Here is a 17,553-nt window from a genome sequence, read left to right on the forward strand (position 1 = left end):
CCAGCCGGTTCCAGCCGGCTCCGACCCGCCCGCCCCAGGGCACCGCTCAGCCCCCCAGACAAGGCCGGGGTGCCCCGGGGAAAACAGGTTTAAAAAAGGGCCAAAAAAAGTCACAGGGGCAGAGAGAGGAAGAACGTGCGAGAAACAGCCCTGCAGACACGGAGGGGAGAGGAGAAGGAGGGGAGGAGGTGCTCCGCGGTGGAGCAGAGACTCATTCCCCTGCAGCCCACGGAGAGACCACCGTGGATCGGGCTCTCCCGACGGGAACTGCAGCTCGTGGGGCACCCACGCCGGAGCAGGGAAAAGCGTGAGGAGGAAGGAGTGGCGGAGAGGAGCTGTTAGGGACCGACCACAAACCCCCGTTCCCCATCCCCCTGCGCTGCTCTGGGAGGGAGAGGGAGAGGAGCTGGGAATGAAGGAGGGAGGTTGAGCCTGGGAAAAGGCATTTCAGGGGTGGTTCTCACCATCCTAATCTACTTTTAATTAGCAATAAATTAAATTGATTTTCCCCACGTTGAGTCCGTTTTGCCTGTGATGGTAATGGGTAAGCAATCTCCCTGTCTGTATCTCGACCCATGAGCTCTCCCACCTTATTTTCTCCCCCTGTCCTGTTGAGGAGAGGGAGTGCAAGAGTGGCTGGTAGGTGTCTGGCAGCCGGCCAAGATCAACCCACCAGGGTTACATTTTGTGCCAAAAAGAGACAAGAAAGGAGAGGAGAGCAGAAAGGTAGGCTACCTGCCTTCCCTCTTATCCTGGCTGCTGCCCTCCAAAAGGAAGAAAGCACAACCCGCATATGGGCAGGGGGAGGAAACCCAGAGATGGGCGTGGGGGGGACTATGGGGCACAAGTGTGACCTGGGATAGTCCCGAGAGGACGTGGTGGCTGCTTGTGTCAGGGGACAGACCCAGAGACAAACTTCAGAGGTCATGTAGAGAAAGAGGCGTTCCTCCTCACTCATGAAATACCATGTAGGATTAATAGGTGCTGAGAGACACTGAAAGCAGCTGGACTAAAAATCAAAGCTGGAGAGATGCCTGACCCTGCAAGGAAGGAGCAGGAAGGAGAAAGACGGGTGAAGAGAGTTGTTTAAAAATGTGCTTACTTTGTTTGGTCAGGTGAAATAGGGGAATCCAAGATTATTTATTTAAAGACCTAACTGCTGCAGTTTCTTAGCTTGTGCTTTCTTGTATTGCAGTGTCAGAGACAGGACACTTCCTGGGTCTTGCGACGTGCTTTTCCAGAAAGGTAGCTGTCTTTCCTACTCAACTCTGGCTAACCACAGCCCTGGACAACAGGTACGACAGGCTTCCTTAAGAGACCATGAACAGTTCAGTGGGCCTACAGCTACAGAGCGGCTCCAAAAGTCACAGTTAAATTTCCCATTTTTCCATGTTTCTTATGTTACCATGTTCACTAACTCTAGAAAAGTGACTGAGTTACACTGAAAAATGGGAGGGCTGTAGAAACTCCAGGAGCTGTGCAGCCATAACAGTAGCACTGATGGATAACTGGGCTCTTGAAAAGAAAGCACTCCCCAAATGAGTGATGACTCAAGGGAAAGCTGGTCTTAAATTTTAATTTATGTCTTAGCTGTGAACCACCTCTGAGTAAAAGAACAGTGAGTGATTATAACTACCCTTCAGCTGCATTTTTTTTTTTATGTTAAAGAACTTCATTAAAAAAAAAAAACAACTATTAAAGTATGTTCAGTAAGCTGATGCGACAACCCCTTCTGGAAGGGCAGTGCATTTACAGATGTACAGTATGACTTCCTACTTGCACAGTTCAGGTGCCTCAGTAATACTGGCTACATTTGGACTGCTTATTATTTCTTCATGTATGGTAAAGAAAACACCTTTTACTTATCAAAGCAAAGACTGTTGACAATGAACAATGGCCTGCATGAGACAAATGTAGAGCAACTTAGAAATTGTTCAAAACATTTAATTGTTTCTGAGTGTACTTCTTAAAATCACCACTTACATGTGATGGTATTCAATGCGTACCTGAACATTAGGGATAATCTAGTATTTGATTTAAGCGAAACTGAACCATCTAGTCAGCTGATTTAGCCCCAGACAACTATCTGGAAAAAAGTACTACTTCTGCCTTGTTCCCTAATGTTCCTTCTTAAAAGCAACTTTAAGTATGAGATTATTATTACTTACTTCATTACTTCAGTTTTTCTTAAAGTCAATCTCGTTACAAGAAGTTATATGTTTGTATCTGTCCGATATTTAAATGCTGCTATACAAGATGCTTTTCTGAAAGCTCATGTTTGTAAATAAAATTAAAATTGTAACAAAAAAACTATGTATGCGATACTTTGTATTAACTGTGGCTTAATCTGACTTGCACTACAGCAAAAGTTTTAAGTAGCTAGCTCAGAAACTTTCTTAACGTTTAAACCTAGGCCTAACTTGAAATCACAAAAGTTGTTACATAATTCAGTCTGTAATACAGTTATTATACACCAATTTTGATCACTTAAGCGTGAATACACCTACATAAAAAGAGACAGTATAAATGTATATGAAAAATCTTACATACTTTTGTTCTTTATAAGCCACGTTGTTTCATTATTATTGCAGATTACCAGCTCTTAAGATATTACTGAGACTCCTATGATATTTAGTGTTGGTTTTAGATTACCAGAGGAATGGGCTAGGATGAAAACTCTCAACTACCTTCTTTTTGTTTCTGCTTGGCAAGCTAAATCCTACTCTGTATACTCCTAACATAGCCACGAAGTTGCCAATGGGGCTGTGCTTTCGCACCTAGGGATCATTTGGCCCACTGGGCATGGTTTGCCCCACCAGATGCCAACGTTTGAGAACATCACGAGGTGCTGCGACACATGAGCATGGTGAGAACAAAAGGCGAGGAACAGAAACGTATCAGTGGGCAAATTCAAAGGTGGGCAATTCAAGGACATTTTTTGTTATATTTTTGCAGTGAACCTAACTAAAGATGATAATTAAATTAGAGCATGATCTAGGGATTATTCCCTTATTTTTTAATATCGGCCCACATATACATCCTTTTTTGTCTCCCTCGCCATTTGTGACCTCTTCTCAGCTTGCAGACTTGGGTGGCTGAGGCACTGGAGAGCCAACGTGACTAACCAGGAGGCTGAGCTTTGCCGCTGCCAGCTGGTGTAAACTGCCCTGTTTTGTCATCAGCATGGCTGCAGCTGCTGCAGGGAAAAACAGACTTTAAAGCTATTCTCCTCCCCCAAATGAGCCATGTGAATAACCAACTGGCTGAAAGCCTAACAGATATCTCCTCCTTACCACTCACTACAGTGTGCAAACTGCAGTGCAGGATTTTTGTACATTCAGAGTTCATGACTCCTACTTACGTCAACAGCTTTGACTTTCTCTCGGACATCTAAGAACAACTGTCGAACTGCTGGCACCAAGGTTTATAAATACCAGCGGCAGTTCATAAACACTGAATTAAGAGTAATTACTGGCCTAATGAACATCAAACTGGAAAGAATGAAGAGATGCAGGCAAGAGATAATTTAGCAAATGAGTTGAAAAAGGTGGAGGACAAGTGAGCAATGGAAAGTGATTGGCAAGCAAGGTGGAGAAGAGCCCACAAAACATGCCAGTGCATTTTAACCTCACTTTGTGCTATACCTTGCTCTGATGACCAAGCTTTTCCTTGAACTTAAGACTACGGGTACAGAAGGGATCCAGCTGGGTCACTGAATCAAGTCCTCCTGATCACAGGCAGACACATTTAATTAATAAAGCTCAGGCCGTAAAAATGAGCTGGTTTTCTTGCCCTTGCTACTCCTCTTGAAAGGCAAGATTTGTCCGATAGAGCTATTGGGTGGTTTTGTGAGGTGTGAATGAGGCTAAGGCGAGGCAAGCAAAAAGAAAGAGTCGAGCCTGCTTTCGTGGGACAAAGGTGTCATAGAAAGAGTGCACAGGAGCCAGAGAAGCAAGCTGTTAGCACTCCATGTTGAAAAGACTGGTGAGCCAGGGGCGTTATTTAAGAACATCTGCAAGTGCTGAAGGCTGCAAGTGGCCACGTCGCTTTCTATCCCTGTTAGCCTCGAGAAAGAGTGATCCTTTTTTGCTAAAGAAAGTACAGAGAATTGCTCCTGATGCATGTACATATATGCAATCACTTCTCAATGTTCCCTTTGCCAAACTGTACCAAAAAGGAGTTTCCCTTTTGGCTGTACGAGCAAATTCACTCTCTGCACTTGTTTTAAGGTAAGACATGCAAATGGGTCTCATGTAAGATGCATACCAGCCTGTATACTCTAGAACTTGGTCTACCATAATCATTAATATTGTATCTGCCAACTGTCAGTTTCCAGTAGGAAAAAATCTGATCTGGATCTGATATAAGCTTGCTTCTATTTCTATCAAACTAAACAGCTTCTTGGCTTTAAAATTTATACTGGCTGGGGGGGCCAGACAATACCTGATCCTGTTTCTCAGGACAAAATTGTCCCTTCTACAATTCTGGAACAGATTTAAACTTGCACAGGAACTTTCTAATGAGCACTGATTGAATTTCTTCTTTCTGGCATATGGCTGTGTGATTTTTGACATAGTACAGGATTAGCCATGTCATGGAAGCAAAATCTCCAGGAAGGATCCAGCCTGCTGCCTGCTAAGGGCAGATGAACCCCTTGGGACAGGACACAGCCCCCACCTTCCCAGGGGAATAACCTGAGCACAGGGCCACGCCATCAGGGTATTTTTCTCCTTCTCCACTCCCTGAACTTGTGCTCCTGTCTGCATGGGGGCATCTCTTGGGAAGGGGGGACTGCGGATTTAAATCTCTCCAGGCTGACGAGAGCCCAGCATGCCACCCCTCACTTCTCACACAAGTGCTGGGGTTACTAGGCTGTTGGGTAAATGCTGTCTCCCGTCTGTCATATTCAGGCTCCACCCAACTATATCCTAATCACTTCATTTCTTTCCAGCCATTATTTAGGGATACGCAGCTCAAGTGCTCTGACCTGGTTGGGCAAGGCCAAGCACCGCCAAAAATCCTGTAGTTGGATGCCTGTAGTAGGTGGCCTGAATCTGGGCCCTCTCAGGGGTGAAAAGGGTCATACATTAACATACTGCTATCACCACTTACTCAACCTGATTTTTTTTTTATCCAATCAAATTCCCTGTGAGTGAAAGGGATGAAAACTCATCCCCTCAGTAGGCTCACAAAGACCCACTAGAAGTAGTTTCACATCTACACACTATCTTTGATTTAAAGGCAAATCTGAGCCCCTTGGGTTAAAGATGAATTAAATATTTAAGAGCAGGAGAAAACTAAGTAACCATCAGGAGTTTTGCCTCTCTTTATAGCTAAGCGACGTAGTATTAACTAATGCCAAAATGACTCATTATGAGATGATCCTTGCTGGTGTGAATGCAGAGAGAGAAAATTTCAGCATCCTGAAATATTGAAGCCTCTGGCTCATTTTATCTTAATACCTCAGTTTTCTGCATTAAATTAACTTCTCTGCTAATAACTTTGTAAACATACATGCATGTAGGCCTGCTGATACACCACAACATAATAAAAACTGAATTACACTTAGTTGCTCTCTTAAAATAATTAAAAATCTATTTCTGCTTTTTGAAAGGATTTCCAAATTCAGAGACCATTTGCTTCTGTTTCACCGATTAAACTTCCCACCCTGCTTTCTCTGAAGGATGCCTACTATTCAACCCACTAATCAAAATGATTGCTCATGATGGGATTTCCAAGTGACCCTGATATCCACCCACTAGACTTGCCAGCCACAAGCAGGGTTACACAGGTCTGCAGCAGGGAGAGTAACGCCAAGACCTGTGCTAGGTGAGACGTCAGCCTGGATGGTGGGGAGGCCCCTCTGGCCTTGTTGGTTCTGATCCACGCCTGGGTGACGTGTTTGCTCTCGCAAACATAGCCAGAGGTTTTTATTGCAATGGAAGTTTAAATTATGAAGAAACGTGAGGTACCTCAAACAAGCTGAAAAGAGTCATGTTTGCTGTTGCCAAATGTCCTTCTCAGAAACTCCTCTCCAGTTGCTTCCGGTGTATGCTGGCATACAGCAGGTAAAAGAAGATTAGCTGTAAGCAATGGTTGCTTTGCACTTACCTCCCTTTGGAATGGAAAACTAAATACTATCCCACACCCCAAAATTAACATTTACAAGAATCTCATTAGTACTGCTGTTACACAGGTTGTGTGTCTGCAGAGCACGAAGGACTAAAGTAACAAAGTGACATTTGCTGCCAAACTCCTATAAGGATAGTATTGGAAAATACGGTTAAGAAAATTTTATGGCACTCATGACCTAGCACAATATGCTATTAATCTGGCAGCGTCAGAAACACTGCAAAAGAAGTAGTTTGAACCTAATAACAATAATCTGCCACTCACAATGATCCCAACAGCACCTAACAGGACATTTCTATCAGCCCCCATCCTCCCTCGGAGCCCTGGACCTCAGGAGCTGGGTGACAGTGGGAGGGGAGGGAAGAGCCTCTCTCCCCTCCTGCCTTCAGGCACCTGCATTGCAAATAAAACCACCCCAACCCTTCCATACAGCCGGCAGAGGGAGATGGGTGCCTTCAGGGTGCTGAGCCCACCTGCCTCCGTGGACTGCATGGAGAATTCAGCAGTGTGAGCCCACCTCCCTCCTCTTGCCGGGTGCTGGGGCACCAGCCCTGGAAAAGGAAAGTGGCTCGGTGCCCCCTTGAGCCACTGTGGACCCATTCCTTGCTGGGAAGAGGAGGGGAGTAGCCTTTGCCATGCGACTCTGTCGTGACTTGGTGTTCTGGGAAAGGAGCAAAAGTGTCCAGGGGATCTCAGTAAGTGCCTGAAGATGGGACAATGGCAACAGCACTGCGCGACCTCACTCGCTCCCACTCTCTCCCTGCCTGCCACTATTTGCTTAATGCCAACAAGGTGCCTCAGTCCCTAGCAGCAACGCTGAAGAAAATGATTTCTGGCCTCAGGACCCTAGTGGGCAAATTTGGAAGAGAAGTAATTCACAGGGGGACACGGTAATCACCATTAAAACCAATAATCTGCCAACAGTTATGAATACTGTAGTCTCTAAACCGTAACTTTGGTCTATACTTTTGGCATACGGCATAGTTTGGTACCAGAAATATTCCAAGGAGAAAACTGGTGGCCAACACAGACTTCTTTTGCTCTTTCTTAAACTGCCACTGTTTCATATACCTCTGATGAAAAAATGCATCTGGGTGGATCAAATGCCAAGTAGAGGGACCGATTCATCTTCATTCTTCTCGGTTACTCTTGGAAAACAGGTTTTACAACCGTGCAAGCCCAGCCTCACACCGTAGCTTGCTATCTGAAGCAACTGAACATCCCCCTTCTTGGCAGTTTTTTTAGAGAACAGGAGCCCAGCATGGATTTCCCCAGCAGGAGAACATCAAAGGAGAACATCAGAGAGACTGCTGAGTGTTTTTAACAGTGGAAGCAACACTTCCAGACGCAGAGGTACAGGAGCTATTTGAAATTATGCCCTCACAGATTAAGTGTTATACTCAGGTTTACTTAACGTGTTTTAGGAAGCCAAATCCTGGCTTTATGGACCTAACAAAATGCACAGGAATGATGGTACTCATGATTTTCTCCTCCTAAGCTGGTCCATACTATATGAAGCACATATATGGCATTTTTCTTCCTATTTAAGGTTCATTATAAGCACTTTATGCGTTGGAAAACGCTCTGAGTGCACCTATCAGATTTTTAATCAAAACAGCTTGGTGTCTGGTCAGGGCAGCAGAATTGGTCGATTTATTTCATAAAACTTTATGTACAAAGCAGCAGTATCCATGAACATAATTGTCAGAATATAGAGTCTTACAGGGGTAATTTTTATTACAATTTATAGCAAGATTACCCATACTCCACAGTTTTCAGATTTTATTGAGATTTTATGGGACTATATGGCTAGAGCAGTTAACTGCACCCAGCATGGCTATGGTTCACAGAGAATGGGAGTTGGCACTGAATGCCAGTGTAACTAATCTACCAGAGAATATTAATTGCTATGATCCAATCAAAGGCAATATTTAAAATCATTTCACCAGTCAAATAATTTGCCATAAACCTGTAAAAGAATAGCTGTGTGGAGAAATACAGGGGTGAGAGTGATTGCATGGATGTAATATATGCACATATTTAAGCATCTCTGTTATTGGGTTGTATACATAAACATACAACACCATTTTGTTAAGCAAAGGACTTTTCTCTTTCTAAGGTATTTGAATGCCATGAGACCTCATCTACACAAAAAACAAACTGCTGAGACTATTGAGATTTATATCTCACTGAGCATCCAATATACAAGTACTCTATCACCAAAAGTAAACAGGGAAAACAGTAAAGGCGGAATATATTTAATATTAAATAAAATATTGCAAAGCCACTACAAAATGGTAGCAGATTGCAACTTACACACTGCAACAGTCTAGAGAGATTTTAGACACCAGAAAGTTTTCAGCAGGTTGGTCTAAGGCACAATAAAACCCAAGGCAGGGATAAAATAAATGATAAGTTTTATGCATGTGTTTCTGCTGGATCCAAATTTGTGGGATAAAGGCAACTAGATCAAAGCTCAGCCCTGGTGACGGTACAGAGCTGAAGGACCAGAGGCATTCTTGGCATAGAAGACAAGGAATTAACAGCTTCCAAAAGGTGCACGGACTCAGGATACGTCAAAAAGGACTTCCTCATCCTCCTTATTGCTAGGCTTCACAAATAAAAGTTGGAATACACATCTACCTCATTACCCTCCCCAGATCTGCTCCTAGTTAAAAAACATACATGATGTTAAATCCACTGTTGATAAATCTTAAAAGAGCATGTGCTTCTATAGTGGAAAAACCTAAGCATGTCACTAGTGAGTCACCAGAAATATGACTTTTCTGGAGATTTAAGTAGAACACTGTTTATAGGACTCCCCACAGTTAACCCAAGCTACTTTGTCTTCAAGCAACCTCCTTCTCAATTTCAAATTCCACAGCATATCTTGTAACCTGTGTTTTAACTCTCCATTCTGGCAAGAATTACTATTTACTCTAGTTCTTAAATATATGCACCATCTCCAGTAACACAGGTCCCACCCTGAACGTAAGCCTTTCCTCTTCCTGGCTAGGCATTGCCAACCTGCTTCTCTTTTCCAAGAACCACTAATACTTCTTCCAGACGAACCAAGCAAATGGGGAGAGAGATTCAACACTTTGAGGGACTGGAGGGTGGAGGTGGGACAGGTTGGAATACATACAGCTGCAAAAGATTTTTGTGCGTAACAATAAAAAAAATTATGGCTAAAGTAGAAACTCTCCGCCTCAATACAACTCAAATCCAAAATAACCATCTACTAAAATGTAGAAAGGATAATCACTTCACATGAAATAAAAAAGGCAACACTACTGGTTTTAATTAAGAGTCTCTTCCATAGCATAATTTATACAAAGAGACCATATAATCTGACCTTTAAACATATGGAACGGTTCTCTAAATTTCTAGCTTTGTGCTACAAATTGCGTTTACTTTTGTGGAATAAACCTTACAGTAGGCAGAAATAACAGGCTATACTTTAAAAAAAAACCCAAGGGAAGCGGATAATGTAATCTAGTGGTATCACCTGTTCTAAGTTACAGAAAAATCTGTAGCAAAAGGTACTGCCTTTACTCCTTAATAATGTCTCCACAATGAGGAATATGGCATGTGTAAACTGTGAAAAGACACAATCTGTGTATTTCTGCTAGGTCTATACACAGACATAGTATCATAAAAATAGTCCACACCAATGTCATTACAGATGTTTACGTACACCGGAAGCAGATGAAGTTCAGTCAACAAATTTAAATTTATAATGTTCTGACTACTGGAATTTGCAAGTGGTTGTGTCTTCTGAAAACTTTAAAACCCTTAAGAGCGAGAACCCAAAAACTTGAACCCCAAACCCCAGAAATACCAAAGTTGCACAGGTCCTTGGTGCACCATTATCAGGAGGGAGCTTCTAAAAGGCCCTTCAGTGAATGGAATAACTCTTCTGAACTACAGAAAACAATTTTTAAGGATATTATCTTTGGCAAAATCTGCTGCTAGAGGGACATGATTTGCCAGTAGTATTCAAGGATATCTTCTGAAAGCAAAGCAGTGGAAAGACTCAGGCTAATAGGACCAGAGTTAGTAGGGGAACATGATGCTGCCAGGGCAGGCCCTTTCGCTCCTGTCTGCTCTGAGCCTCTCCTTGTTCCCCTTCACCTTGCCCAGATCACTCTTCTACCCTCCTTTTGCTTCTTCCCCCTTATTCTGTCTCCAACCCTCTCCCACTTTTCCTCCTGAACATGTTCACACATCCGTAGCCATCTCACCACCCCTCCTCTTCTTCCCCCTTCCCTTCCATCCTGCCCCTCTCCCCACTGCCCAGCCCCTTCCAACCTCCCATGCTTTCTCCCAGCCACAATATTTTTTGCTTTACCCTTTAAGGGGACTCATATTTTTTTCAGATCTCCCAATTTGGCTTGGCTTCTGCAACTGCCTATAAAGACAAAAAAAAGACAATGGTCCAAACCAAACTTGAGGTTCATGGCACAACACCACAGAGGTTCTAGAGCTTTTCACCGAAAAAAGCTGGAATAAATTTTTCAACATGGAAAATGCTACATTTTTTTCTCTACGCTCAGTCTCAGGAAGAGTGGAATAGTTTTTCTCTTGAAACTTTCCTCAGAAAGAAAGAAAAAAAAGAAAAAAGAAATAGCCTGAGGCAGACATGCAGCATGGAAAATGTTAGCCTAAATGGTTAGCATATAGACAGACTTTGAGCAACTAAAGACAGGGTTTTAACGGAAACTATCAGGCAACCTTATCTATAGGTGCTGCTACCTGCTGTGCCTCTAATTACACCTTTTAGCAATCCTCACCATTGCTGAACCAGGAGTAAAAAAGGCAAGGAAAGAGTTTTTCATGGCATTTTAATGCTCTGGAATACTTTAATGTATAATAATGTCTAGTGGTCACCACCTACTCCATGCAGAAAAAAATCTCCAAGTGCTTTTTAAGGCTTTGGATGGCAAGACAACAGTGGTGACCACTGAAGGGAGTGAACTTCATCTCTGCCACATTGTAGGGGGTGGCAGAGGGTGCAGCCCGGACCCACGGTGCCCACGGGGACTTGTGCCTGGCTCCCGTCCTGTCCGTGCCCCAACGGCCCTAACACATTACAACACTTTGTGCACATGAAATAATGTAAGGATTAGGTTGTAGGGGGCAACTTGCACAGCTGGGCTGGCAGTGTGGGGCAGCACACAAGACCCCCACTTTGGGGGTCTCCCTGGGGTGCCGCCTCCCCAGCGGGTGCATCAGAGGGATGTCAGGAGGGGAAGGTCCACGATCAGCAGGGGACTCCGCACGTAACAGTGTGTGTGTGTGCACCTATGTCAGTGTTGTGGGATTACCAAACAGTGTTAGAAACTTGTAGGAATTTGGTAAGACATTGTAAATGGCTAGTGTTGTATTACCGATACTGAACATATCGTCCACTGATTACCTTCTAATTATGTGTTGTTAATAGATTCCTAAAAATGCTTCGATCCTGATTTTGATTTACACTAGGTGAACTGAGAGGTTTTTATCCTGCAAAAAGCATCAATCTGACAGAAGGGTGCTTTTGTAGCATGATACCCTGGGCTCCCGTTGCCCCCCTTGGGGTACAGCATGTGGCACAGGACCTGACGGGATGCTGCCAGCAGCTTATACATATAAGAGCTAATTCTCTGCAAACCCATCTGGTTTTCAATGCTGCAGAAAGGGTTTGATTTAACAGGAAACCTTGCAAGTAAAAAATAGGAGAGAGGAGGCAGGACAGAGAGCAGAAATGAGCAGCACATTGGGAGGCAGAAAAGGAGATCTGAGACTCTCCTGAAGGAAGGTGCAACGGAAAACGCCAGGATGAATGATGCCACAGAGAAGGATGCACAGTGGCAGAGGAGATGACAGTATGGGTTAGAAATATTAACAGATAAGGATGGAGAGATGAAGTAGAGCTGCTGAAACTGGCATTCAAAGAACAGTCAGCAAGATGTGAAGGACTAGAAAAAATGGAAAAATAAAAAAAGAGGGGGAAACAGAAGAGGTAGCGATTTCTTGTGCTGGAGGGGAGTGAGAATTCAAACAGAACATGAAGAAAGAAGTATTTGCTTGAACTGCCTAGAAAAGCAGCTGCCGGGAGACAATTTTGTCCGAGAGAGAGGAAGGTGGACTAGGAAGCATCAGGGGAAGCAGAAAGCCACCCAAGCAAAATGCCTGGAGGCAGGATTAGAGGGATGGTGGTGACCTAAGAAGGTTTTGCAATAGAATTAAAAATGAAACGGTTCTAGTCAAACCTGGATGGAAGAGGAAAATTCAGCATGAGGAAAATAAAACTGGGAATAACAAGGAAAAAACCTTTCTAACTCCTTTCTTGCATCTTTCCCCTAAGTACCTGTATCTAGAAAAACATGAGAGGTCTAAACTGAAGTCTGATGTAATTTTCATTAATTTTAGCATTGGAAGTATCTCTGTTCAGGAAAGTGCCCAAGTCTCATTCAAGTGAAAAGGACTTAGACACAGCCTAATGTAAAATACAACTTTAAGTGCTTCCCAACAACACCCTTGGATCATCAACACGGTCTCTGATTTAGCACCAAAGCAGCAACAACACAGAGAACATGCGACAAATGCTGCCAATGCTATCTGGGTATCAACTTTGTTTCAGAGTGCGTACTTTTTTGTCTCTGAAAATGACCAATGTTCATGTAAAAGTTAAAAGTTGTGACTCTACATGATTCCGAACCTGCATTTCTCCTTCAGGTGGTAAAGGATTAGCAACCAATTCAATTTGACAGCAATGTCCTGTTAGCATCTGTTTATGTTTATTTCTTGTTTTCAGCATGAGAGCTGACCACTGAAGGGAAGTTAGTCTGTGCATATATGAAATTTACTTAATCAGTTAATTTGTGCAATATCATTGCATTTTATTATTTATATTGTTTTGCATTAAAGAAAGAAAAACACACTCCAGCAAAAGCTGAGAAAAGACAACTACCTAGAGTGGATTGTTGCCCATTATTCTTCTATTGTATGTATTCAAATTAACCTGAACATTTATATCAAAAGAATCAGTGATAGCAAAATGGGTACAACTGATGAGAAAAAAAAAAATTAAAGAACGCTTAATCCTTTCTTTTTCTTCAGCTGTACATTAATAGGTGCTGCAGGGCTGGTTAATGATCTCTGCCAATAACAGCACAAAGGCGATATTGTCAGGGCAGCTCAGAAGACCCGGAGCTCATGGGCTGAAATCTCTATGGCACATTAAATTCTGGAATTTTGACGATGAAACTGGGGTAGCAAAGTTCCAGTTTTACAAGATGAGGAGGTGCTTCTTATAGAGGAGACTACTACCAGAGCCAACTAGCACCTTTGAAAAGAAAACAAACAGGAAAAATTCTGGATGAGCTCAAGGTCAGGTGCCGCTCAAAGCTCCAAAATCAAAATGCAGACTAAAAATTTCCTTTTTCTTTTTTTCCCAGACAACATGGTGAAAAGTTTTGCTTTCATTCATCATTTCTTGACATAACAGTACAAAGTCCTAAAATTACATCACTGTATGAAGTGCAATAAAACTTCTTAAACTGTCATTTTGAGGCTTAAACCAAAACCCAGATCAGCTGTGAGCTCGCTTCCTATGTCCAAGCCTGTTGAGACATAGGAACATAGACCTCATTTCAGGGGAAAATTAGCTACATTTCATTCACTCACACACGATAAACTATGAACCTTGAAATGAGTCCCTTTCATTCCTTTCCTCATGTTCCCATCTCTGCCACTAATGCCTTCTTTATAAAGCTATGTTTTTCAAAGTATCTGGGCACATCTGTTTTCTCTTTTCTTCCTCCACCCATCATGTCACCAACTCTAACAAGTTTTTGCTCCCTCAGTAACTGTTATGTTCTCATTTTTTCTTGCTCTCCAGCTCCCCTATCTGTGTTCTTTGGACACCTCTCCACAAGTGTATCTGTCCTTCTGGTGCATGCTTTCTTCCTCCCTTCACACCTCCATGTGCCTCTCAGGTCCTGTGTCTGCAAAACTCATTCCCAAAATATACACTCCGTGTGGTTTCATTCCCTTCTGCTGTTTAATCTGGAAGAAGAAACCAAATTCAAAGTATTGCACTGCCACTCCTTGAGCTTAATAAAACCTACCTCTCTGCATCTGCACCACTCTTTGGTCCAAAAGCCTTTCCTCCGCGCATTCCTACAGCCCAGCGACTGCTTTCTCTTTGCATGGAAACAATTTCTCTGACATTCCTTCCCTTGCCAAATCTGTATCACCTGGTGAGTTTTCCATGTTCATCTATGATGTTTTATATATTGTCACTATTCTGCTGTCCTACTTCAGCTTCTGGGGAGGGATTTATTCCTCTCAGGACAAAACTTGCCACGAGTTGTCTGAGCATCTAGCACCACTGCTGACCTCAATCTTTATAAAAATATTTTATTTATTTTAAAGAGCATCTGGGATAAGACTTTTAAAGGTTCCTCCCGATAGTGTAACTTGTATGTCTTTTCAGCAAACAACAGCAAGTTTGGAAACTAACAGCTTTATAACATTGTTACATTTTCCCCATACAAGAGTGGTTTTAGAGATGCCACAGATGCACAAAACTGGTTCCATCTTACCTTTGACATGGCTTCTCCCATCCTCCAACAGTGGTACTACTATAGTGTTGTTCATGTTCCCAGGTGATCTCACAGCTGTATAGACAACAGGTACCGACTGTACCACCACGGGGATACGGTGCACGTGACTCATTTTGTTGGACTGCAAGTTCATGGGGCTTGAAGGTGGTACTGGATGGATAATGTGCAAAAACTGCTGGCCTCCAACACCAGATGCAGAGGCCACAAGAGGACCTGGAGTTAATACTGACGGTACAGATGCCGCTGAGGATACCGATGTTATTACTGTGGGTGATGAAGCTGGCCGACTAGAAGAAGTAGAAGTAGAAGAAGGGGAGGAGGCTGATGCTGTCATGGAAACTGGTGAAGATGAAGCTGCTGTAGGGGACGACCTGGCTTTGTTTATTGACAAGTCCACTGGTTCAGTCTGTGTTTGGAAATGGTCTGTAGATAATGAATCCTCTGTGGGGTCTGCCTTCATGTTGTTTAGTAACAAGGGTACAGCTTCCATATCTGGGTAGTTGTGGACGTTTGGAGACTGTTGAGGAAGGACAAAGGGACATAGTTACATATGTGGCTAAAGATGACTTGCACACCCAGTTGCTAACACACATCACACAACTTGGTCATAAAAACCACAGGATTTGTTTCCTGTTCTTGTGTCAGCTCACAATTTTAAAGGACAAATCATGCTAGAAATCACAGATATGTTCAGTTTCAACAGAATATTAAAAAAAAGTTCTACTCCCATTTCTTAGAAGGTGGCAGGATTAACTGTACAAAATCACCCTGTTTCTTTGCAACTATGCAACGTCATCAGTGACAAAAATTTTAATATCTTCACTATTTATATTGACAGGATGTTTTTTCCCCAACATCTAGCTTTAAGCTACAGCGTTACTCTCTTGTGTCATCTCCAATGGACATGAAGACAAACCAGTCACCACTGTTTTTCAAACTTCCTGCGTGCTTGAAGACTGTAATTTCCCCCTACTTGTCTACCTTCTTCTAGACTAGGCAGATCTTACTTCTTTCTCTCATAGGTCAGCTTTAAAAGAACAAGCCTTAGCACTCTTGTTTGCTCTTTGCAGTGATCCTTGCAGTTTTGGCCACACCAGCTTTCAGAAGCCTTATGCTAAACACAGTCTTTCAGTTCAATGTTTGACTTTTTGCATTCTGCATGGTTACTGCTAATGAACTTACAAGTCAGGTTGTATGGTTGCCCTGTTACAGGCAGCAATGGCTCCAGCGATTCATTATTCTGAATTAGCACATTAGATAGCCTGCCCCATTGTTATAAATTTTTTAATTTGTTTTCCATACTAATTAAGAACAATTTTCCTGACTTCGCAAAGTAATTTTATTCTTTAGACCAACTCTTTCAAAGCTGGTTGGTCTAAATTTATTCTAGACTGGTGCCAACTGCCATTTTTATACTTTTATTCCTTATTTCCATCATCAAAGAGGTTAATAGAATTTTTGAATAATGCTAGGCCAAAGATAGATCCCTAGAGAAGCTCATTAGATATATCTTTCCTTTTTGACAGTACTTCATTAATAACTACTCTTTAAAAATGTTTTTTCAAGTAATTTTCAATAGGCAGAGCAAGGAAGGAAATGCCCATCAATAATCTGGTAGTAAGACAAAGCACAGCTCTCAGCTAAGCACCTCCATGGCACTGCACTGCAGCAGAGCTTCTCTACAGGCACACACACGCGCTTATGTGCTGTAGTACAGAAAACCAACCTCAATAAAAAGCATTTGCCAAGCTACTTCAAATCTCACTTGACCCAAAGCAATTATTCCATATACAGATCTAACAAGCAATCTTTTTATGGTACCTAAGCAGCTCTAAATGCATTCTCTCAATCTCTAGATTATAGTATTTACTAAGTATCTAAAAATATTAAGTCAGAAATATTTAAGCCACAAATATTTTAGTTCATCTACTCTAAATAAGCTAACAATCAAGCGAGCTATGAATTCACTTTGGGATTTTTATAATCAGCTATGTTAAATATTTTCATGGAGAACCCTCCTGGTTTTGAGTCAGAGCCAAATTTCATCACAGAACAGAGTTCTATTGCAAAAGGAAAACAGAAACACTAATATTAAAAACTGTAATAATAACAGCCTAAGTGGATATTATCCCTGGCACGCTGAAAGATGAGATGTTCTAGTAGATCCCATCTATTCAGCTGATTTAGACTGGTTCTTAGATCTGACACTTTCCCCTATTTGAAAGCAAGAACACCTCTGGAACAGTAAGTCTCTTCCTCTATTCATACACAAATCAACTTGAAACAAAGGGACCCCAATTCATCTGGCCCCCTGGACCCTGCTGTTCTGCTGTAATACAAATAACAAAAGCAAAAAAAATCCCTTTATAAAGACCATGGGAAGTCCTCCAGCTAAAAAAGAACACAGAGTGAAGAACAGGTTACTTTTCAAAGTGCATAAGCACCTAAGAGTGACAAGGTTACAAAAACCTCTTCCTCAAGGTGGCAAAACTGCCTGTAATTGCCCAGTGATGATTCCTGGTAACTTCCCTGAAACACCCTATCCTGGCTATTGTCAATACTGAGATTCCGCATTAGGCATACCATATGTTCCGTGACAAAGACAAAACCATAAACATACATGGCACAAGTAGTTAATTTGTCAAATCTTGTCAAGTCTTATATATGGAATGGGCAAACAGACTGGTTCTGCTGAACTAAACAGATCGGTTGTAGAGTGAAGGCAAGATGGAGAGGGACACCCTGCACAGGCCATACCGACATCTTCATAAAGCCAAAGGGAACATCTTCTACGTTTGAGAGAAGGGGG

General features: G+C 42.4%; 1 protein-coding gene across 2 annotated transcripts in view; it reads right to left on the reverse strand.

The window, feature by feature from the left end:
* Positions 1-17,553, reverse strand: part of KLF12 (Kruppel-like factor 12) — a 171,012-nt gene that overhangs the window by 72,432 nt on the left and 81,027 nt on the right. For both annotated transcript variants that reach the window (XM_010575255.1, XM_010575254.1), the window contains exon 3: positions 14,724-15,261. In XM_010575255.1, coding sequence (XP_010573557.1) covers positions 14,724-15,261 — 538 coding nt within the window. The remainder of the gene's footprint in view (positions 1-14,723; positions 15,262-17,553) is intronic.

Source organism: Haliaeetus leucocephalus, unplaced genomic scaffold (assembly GCF_000737465.1).
Source record: "Haliaeetus leucocephalus isolate CR32 unplaced genomic scaffold, Haliaeetus_leucocephalus-4.0 Scaffold462, whole genome shotgun sequence".
NCBI lineage: Eukaryota > Metazoa > Chordata > Aves > Accipitriformes > Accipitridae > Haliaeetus > Haliaeetus leucocephalus.